Source organism: Ammodytes marinus (genome assembly GCF_949987685.1).
Source record: "Ammodytes marinus genome assembly, chromosome: 9".
NCBI lineage: Eukaryota > Metazoa > Chordata > Actinopteri > Uranoscopiformes > Ammodytidae > Ammodytes > Ammodytes marinus.
Genome location: NC_137213.1, coordinates 18,646,560 through 18,654,664, shown reverse-complemented (window position 1 = coordinate 18,654,664; position 8,105 = coordinate 18,646,560). Strand labels below are relative to the sequence as shown.

Below are 8,105 nucleotides of genomic sequence, written 5' to 3'. Positions count from 1 at the left end.
GGGCAATATGAAAGTGGACCACACCAAACAAAAAAAATCAAAACTCTATTTGGTCTGGACCAAAGCAAGTGCACTAGCGGACTTTCCCAGTGTGAATACACCCTAAGTGTGAAATCAACAGTTGAACCAAAAGGCCAAAGTTCAAAACAGCCATAAATTAGAGAGTACTTAGACATTTATACAATACTTCTAACTGATTAAACACATCTTCTCCCTTTGTTCTTCAAAATACGTTATTGGGGTACAAATGACTTCACCTTTAAACATTGAACTTATCGATGCATTGTTTACATTGAACATAATTAATTAAATTCTTGCAGCGTGCAACTTCAAACAGATGTGACTCATATATTATCTTGTCCATTACCCGGGAAACCTCTTTTTCTGTGTGGTGCTAAATTTCAAAATATCTCAGTAAAATACCTTGACCATGTTGTATTTTTGCTTTAAATTAAGTATTTAGTTTTGCCTATGTTTTTATAAATCTGTCCTCTAAAGATATTATTTAGTAAATATTACTATATACATCTTGTCTGAGAAATAACAGAGATACAGTAAGAAATAGCATAAGAGATAGCAGATACACATACACTGTTCAGTCAGGCTATATATATAAATATAAATATATATACAGTAGATGTATGTAGTATGACTTTGTGACGCAACATGTTAAAACACAAACAGAATCAAGAAGATGAAGCAGAATCATAGTCTAGTCACTCTGTGGGTGACCCACATCCCTGAATCCTTTGTGTGCATTTTGAGGACAGCCCTGCTGGTTCAACCCTCAAGCAATGGCAGCTAAATTGTTATATAATTTATTTTGTCTCTTGAGTACAGTGATTCTATTCCAAACACTGCACATACATCTTACTGCCGTGATGAATGGGGTGCACTATGCTCCTATGGTACACTCACAGCAACAGGAAAACATTATGCTCATTAGAATATGCAAAATTTAGCATACTGCAGCACAGCTTGGCAAGTTGGTACTTTTTTGAGCTAACCCTTTAAAAAAATGACTGGTTCAAACCTTGTTCTTCAAAATTGTGTGTTTTCTATTTTTAACTATCAAATCGGACCAAAAGAATCCAGGTTGGCTGTAAAAATGTGTGCTGTATTAAAGAGGAAATACGCTTCTGTTTGAATTGTACCTGACGTATTTTTCTTGTGTGAAGGCTTCTGTCTTTGTAACTTTGCATTATTATTTGTAAATTAACTGAAAATAATAAATAAATATATCTGAATAAGCCAAGACCTTTCTTCTATCTGTTTTTTATTGTCATTAACTTGGCTACAAAGAGAACTAGAAAACAATATCAGGACTTACATGAAGATTGAAGCCCCAATAACTGGCACAATTCTTTCTCACCCACCCTGCAACTTTTCATTTTCTCACCCACTCCACAGCTTCCTGTCCAGCATTTTGCCTTGCCTCTCCCACTCTGTCCAGTGTCCACACTAACAAATCAAAAGTAATGACCAAGATGAGTGGTGGGAAGATTACGGTCTGGTTAACACAAGCTAAGGTTCATGATAATGTTAAAAACCTTTGGGGGAAGAACACTAGAAATCTGCCTGGTCATACTCTCTGCAGTTCGGTGACTCATTTTTTTAAGGCCAACATCCCGAGCATCACCCTCACTGATGCCCTCAAATGGCACAGTAGTATCTCCCATCTGGTCCAGTGATGCAGCATAGCAGACTTTTCTCAGTGCTTGACCTCCTGTTCTAATGAAAAGGCTATGCTCTTTTAGAAGCCGTAGGACTCCATCTGCTGGTGGATTGCTGCAATGTAAAAGTCATCAGTATGCATTATAGCTGACGTGCTTTGGTAAACAGATCAATGTCAAAATTGTATTCGAACATCTGCATCAAAAGTGGCAACTGTCAATGTTCTATGTGCTAATAATAGGGACTCAGGGACAGATTTTGATATGATTCTCTCATCTGTGAAACCTGTAGGCCTCTTACAATTATTTAGTTGAATTCACTTTTCAACTTTGCAATTAGTTCATGAGTGGCTTCCTTTCTGGGTGTTTCAACTGACAAGATTAGTATGTATCGATTATGAAACTAATCACCAACAGTCATGATTATGGAAGTAGCCTACCGTTTCAGTTGTTTATCAAGCAAAAAAAAGAAAAATATGATCTGGGTTCCAGATTCTCACATGAAAGGGTTTGCTTCTTTTCTCTGCAGTTGAATACTTTTGGGTCAGGCTTGGTCAGACAAAACTAGTCATTTGAAAATATCGCATTTGTCTATCGGAGACTATGATGGGCACTTTCTATCACATTATTATATTTCATAGTTAATAATAATAATAATCTTTATAATGATAATAACGGGGAAAAAAATGAAAGAAATTAAACAAATTGTTGGTTTCACACCAAAAAAAATCAAATTAAGCCTATGATGTTTTCCTTTAGGGCTAATTAGGCCTACTATAGGCTGTTTAAAATGCGGTTAGATGGCCTACCACTGATCTAGCCTACTGAATAGGCTATACAGTTGAGAAGTAGGCTACTCCCTTTACACATCCATGGGTTTACCTAGGTTTATCCAGCAGTGTAGGTGGACGGCGGGGATGTTTACTCGGCTGCGTGGAGCGACGTCAAAGCGCATACATCGTATCCCGGCATGCAGCAGGAGGCCGTGGAGAGATCCAGCAGCTGGTAGTGAGTTGCCACAGCGCCGAGCAGGCAGCAGCCAACGGTAAACACAGCGCAAACCTCTCCCACTCCATGTGAGAAAAAGCAGAGCCGTCTACATTACGGGCGAGAGGAAAAATATGCTGTTCGGACGCCCAATTTGCCACCGCAGCGGCTTTTGAGTCCTCACTGTCGGCCGGTTTTCATTTTGGAGGATTCCTCCCTCCATCCTCCGGATCGCACCGAACGGGCAATGACAACGGTCTCAGCAACCCCGCAGCAGATGAAGGACCGGCTGCTGCAGGCCATCGACAGTCAGAGCAATGTGAGTGAGCTTATCAGGCTAGGTAGCTAGCGTTAGCTTGTTTACCTGAACTCTGGCCAACTCGACAAGGCACTCTCCCGACAGCTGTCAATTAACTGTTTTGTTATTCTTTAAAATGCGCGATTTGCGAAGTGGGTTGGCGCCGAAGTGTCGATTGACTGCAAAAGATGGAGAGAAGCTGAGCTCTAGATTTGACAGCTTGAAGGCTAACTTAGCAATAGGCGCTACACTGGTTAGACGTCAGTCTGGCGTTAGCTGGTTTATGTAGCATGCTTCGTGCTAGCCTAGCCCCAACACCAGAGCGGGGTTAAAGTCTTTAACTGTTTGAAGGAACATAATGCTTACATGTTCCCCGGAAATACCTATTTTACCTCAACATTATCTATCAGTTTTACTCGTTGGCTAGCGTTTCGTTGGAGAAATGTTCACAATCAAAACTCCTCGTTGCCCAAGTGTAGGGGGAGCGTGCTATCTCTTAGCATGCATAGCTGAGTTTTAGGAAATAGTCGGACCCTTCCTGCTTAAGTTAGTTAAACGACAGTGGTAGCACAATTAGCCAACACAGGTAAGTCTGACCACAGTCAAACGCTGGCCGACTTTCTCGACGGGAAAATAAACTTGTTCAGATTAAATTATGTGTCACTTATTGCGTCTGTTTTCTGCCCTAATGGTGCACGTTTGTTTCGGCTTTTGCAGTGGCCAACGGTTTTCTAGTTGACACTTTGCCATCTTTACTTTTCAACGTCGTTCTCTCGATGTGAAAGTCAGACGAGCTAATGTTTCCACAGCTAACGTGCCCCCATACTCACACGTTGCAGGCACGACTCAACAACGTCGGCTCGAGTGTTTCTTGCCAATGCCATCACATTAAAACAGTTGGTAGCCTATATCATTTATCAATAATTTGCATCATCCTCTATTATATAAGCACAGTAATGAAAAATCTAATTTAAGAGTTCCACTGTTAATTCCTCTGTTAACAGTGGTTTTATGCTTACACTAAATATTTGCTTTGTGCAAGCAACAGTGCAGTAGTAACACTAAATATGTGTTTGTCCTCCTTGCAGATATGCAATATGGTGGCTGTCATGGAGGTAATTTCCTGCCTTGAAAAGTATCCTATCACCAAAGAAGCACTTGAGGTAAGATGATTGACTTGACATGAACAGCTACTTCACGTAGAATTTATTAGTTCGCTAAACTTGTTTCTAACTTTCTCACACATTATTTATGTAGGAAACTCGACTAGGGAAATTGATCAACGATGTAAGGAAGAAGACCAAGGATGAAGACCTTGCCAAACGTGCTAAGAAACTCTTAAGGACCTGGCAAAAGCTGATCGAACCTGGGTCAGCTGTGGTTGTGAGTGGCCCTGGGTCTACCAATGGCAGTTCTCACCCCATCAGAACAGACGCTTCCCCGCCCGACATTTCTTTGCCGGGTAAGGGCGTACCGGAAGTCAAAATCCGAAACGACGTTCACAACACGTACTCGCCCAAAGCTGAGAAATCAGGCAGCCGCAAACGACGAGCAGAGAACAGAGACAGTGGAGTGCACTTACCAGAAAAAATTTCCAAGATGTCTTCATTTGACAACTCGGTTTCACTGCCACCCACCAACGGGATTGCTGGCAGTCCTGACGCCCTGGCTGACCAGCAAGTCGTCCCGTCTCCAGACAGGTCTCGGATAGAGCATCTCGATAATGATAAAGTTATCAGAATTCCGGTTAATGCTGTCAAGCCTCGCCCCAGCTCCCCTGGAGTGGCCAAACTACCTAGCACTTCCTCTATGATCAAAGTTGCGGTGATGCAGCAACAGGCCAGATTGGATGAAGGAGGAGGGGGGTCTTATCAAGCCAAAAGTCCCCGTGGCCTCACAACCAGTCCAAGGAGCGTGAAGCAAGACACCGTGACCAAGCGCTCTTCAGCATTTTCATCTAAAGGAACACCTATCCCAAGCCCCTCCTCTAGGGACTCCCCCTTGTCTTTGCCCCAGCCCGTACCCTCCCCGGCCCAAGGATCTTACGCCGACAAGCTGCCACATTCTTCTCAAAGGTCTTCAATGCACTGGGCCACTTCGTCTGAAGTCCCCTCTTTTTGCCCACCACAAGACATATCTACAACACTGGAATCCCCGACAGTCTCCCCTCCCCCTTCTCACTTCCAACAAAACTCTGAACTACAGAGAGCCACATCTGAGGGAGTCCTGTCTGTGTCTGATGACACAGACGGGCCGATGGTCCCCAATTCAGAGCATAAAAGGAGGAAGTATAGATCGAGAGACTACGCTGTCAACTTAGACGGCCTGAAAATAGAAGATACAACTAAACCAGTACGGTTAAAAGAGCGCAGGCTAACATTTGACCCTGCCACAGGTCAGATCAAACCTATGGTACATAAGGAACCTTCTCTAACAGAGGAAGTCCCCTCTCCTCCTGACCCTGTTGAGTCCAGGCAGAGAACTGAAAGCACTGTACATCAGCCAGCTGCACCAGCCTTGGCCCCTCCTCTGGCTTTAGCCCCGGTCCTAGGTCCTGGTCCCGGTCCTGGTCCCCGTTCTGGTCCCAACCCTTTCCATCAAACAAACTGGAAGGAGCTGTCCAGAAATGAAATCATCCAGTCCTACTTGAACCTTCAGAGCAATGTGCTCACCTCCTCAGGGGTCCAGGCCCCTAGCGCACACTTTTTCATGTCAGAGTATCTGAAAAGGGAAGAACAGGAGGTGAAGGACTCACGTAAGATACATGTTCTGCAGACGGACAGCTCAGTAGGGGAGTTACCGGGCGTGAGCCGGGAGGTGACGGACGAGGACATGGGCAGGATACACACACAGCGCTGGACGGGGGTGAATGGTTGTTATGACACCAAAGGCACCTGGTTTGATTGGACAGAGTGCATATCATTGGACCCTCACGGGGATGAAAGCAAATTGAACATCCTGCCATATGTTTGCCTAGACTGAGGGGGTTTGGAGAAGGTTGCTGTCCTTTTTCCACTCCCCTCTCGTCTCCCCCCACAGAGACAAGATGCTTTGTGATTTTGTTTGTCCACTGTGAGTTTGGCAAAAGCCAGGCCTGCTAAACTCCCACCCCCATCCCGAACCTATTCCTGTGATAATCTATTGAGCTTTTGGTATAAAAAAAATAGTAAAGATTAAATGAATAGTTGAGTTTGTGATACCAAGGGCTGTTTCTGTTTTATTTTTCAAACTGAAAGCCACAGGAATGATGAGGCCCTTGTTGCCAAAGTGCTGCTACTAACACAGAAGGCAAGAAAGAGGGGAGTGAATCATCCCAGGTGACCAGAAGTGGTGTTATCATGAGAATAGTTGATGTTCTAAGTCGTACCTCTTATTTCAGGCTCAATGGGATGATTCCTTCTTTTCCTTTTTCTTTTTTTTTCTTACCTTCGAGAGACTGAGGAATTCCAATCTAGGGTTAAATTTGATGGGAAGGCTGGGGTTTAGCTGTCCTGTCCTGCCTGCCATGTTGGTGCCCAGAAAGGTGTTGATAAGAGTTCATCTAGCACAGGTAGAGCTGAACATGTCCAGAGTATGAAATACTGGAGCATTTTTGGCAGTTACAAGAAGCTTTATGTGAGATATTAAGAGTAAATTATAAATTTCTTATCATGTATACATCTATTTATTTTTGACCAGTTCATTTCTGTTTGCATCGCAAAGTTGTCATCCTTAGCTTCGATGTTTAAAGGGGCATACCAATGTTGTTTTTTTGCCATCCTTTCCTTGAGGTTGGCCAACGCATTTGGTCATCAACATTCCATACTCCACCCACTGTCAATCTCTCGCTGTCTCATCACACTGCTCCTATCTGCCCATGTCATCTCTACTCTCCAGAAGAAAAGTTCTGAAATATTCTGAAAGTTCACTTGGTTCTAAAAGGTTTCATTTAAAAATGGTGTGCCGCTAATTTAAAATTTGATTTAGCTAAAAGTGGAATAAGTCTTGCCACAAGCTAATTCTCTCCCAAGCCTGAAATATTAAAGAATGTCAAGTCAGATGGTGCTGATCAATATTTGCATTTTATTGACAAAAACAAAGAAATGTTCTAATGCTGGAACTCACTTAGTTTTCATTCCTTTAGATATTATTGTTTGACTCTGGAATCCCACACCATATTTCTCTTAGTTTAACAGCCTCAATGAATGTACAGAATGGAGACCGCTGAAGCACTTGTACATAAGTTGACAACCTGTTGGTCGTTTTATCTCTGACTTAATTTGAGTGTGAATAGTGTGATGCTCCCACTATTTATGTTCCCGATGTTTATTAAGATTTTCAGACGTATTCATAGTTTTTTTTGCAGCTGCATTTGAGAGTTTAGATAACACTTTAAGATGTAGTTTTTGAGGTAACATTACTTTGCCATATTTAAAAATTGGAATCAAAAACGTTAAAGGCAGAAAGGGAGAAAGCTGTGCGCATCAGATATTCTTGGTTTTTTCCTTGTGACAACTAATAATTCAGATTTTCCTATTATACTCATCAATCAATATCACTTATTTTCCCCCTCACGTTACTTTATTCTAAGATTGGCTTCTGTGCAGCCTCTCTGTCCATACATGTCATACTGTCTGTCATTCATCCCTACCAATGTGCCTTGGTAAATGGTAAATCGGGATTTGCTTCTGCATAAAAACACGTTTGTTTGAAGCTGGATTTATGTGGGAGAACTTAAAATCCTGTGATCAATACAACGCTGGTATTATGCACCACTTCTGTTACTTTTTGTACACAGTGATGTGAGCGCGGGTGAAGCTGCAGACAATGAGAAACTGCACAACACAGCTGGCAATAAAGGAAAAAAAGTGCTGCAACTGGTTGATGAGAATCTGTTTTCTGGAGTTTTGACTGGGGGCATCTTTATTTGTTCAGTGTTTAACATCTCAATTGTTTGAAAAATAAAAAATCTAAATCTTCAGCTCAGTCAACTGAGTCGTGGGTCTTTTACAGCACCATTGTGCTTGGCTTCTGCCATAATGCTTTAATATTTTGAGTGGTCATTCTGAGCTCTGTGTACTTCTGCTTTTTTTGTTTTTTAACTTCACTGTGGATTCTCCATTTTGTTGTACTTACCCAGTTCATCCATGCGGGGGTGCTCATTGTCC

General features: G+C 42.4%; 1 protein-coding gene across 1 annotated transcript; it reads left to right on the top strand.

The window, feature by feature from the left end:
- The first annotated feature begins 2,740 nt into the window (after nt 1-2,740).
- On the top strand, nt 2,741-6,613 carry crsp7 (cofactor required for Sp1 transcriptional activation, subunit 7). The gene is made up of 3 exons (XM_080033618.1): nt 2,741-2,979; nt 4,047-4,121; nt 4,216-6,613. The coding sequence occupies exons 1-3, from the start codon at nt 2,908-2,910 to the stop codon at nt 5,938-5,940; spliced, it is 1,872 nt and encodes a 623-aa protein (XP_079889744.1). The 5' UTR covers nt 2,741-2,907; the 3' UTR covers nt 5,941-6,613.
- The last annotated feature ends 1,492 nt before the right edge of the window (nt 6,614-8,105 follow it).

Excerpts from the sequence above, each read along its gene's own strand:
- crsp7 (XM_080033618.1), top strand. The coding sequence starts at position 2,908 with ATGACAACGGTCTCAGCAACCCCGCAGCAGATGAAGGACCGGCTGCTG. Across the intron at positions 2,980-4,046 it reads CCATCGACAGTCAGAGCAAT|ATATGCAATATGGTGGCTGT; the intron begins GTGAGTGAGCTT and ends TCCTCCTTGCAG. Across the intron at positions 4,122-4,215 it reads TCACCAAAGAAGCACTTGAG|GAAACTCGACTAGGGAAATT; the intron begins GTAAGATGATTG and ends TTATTTATGTAG.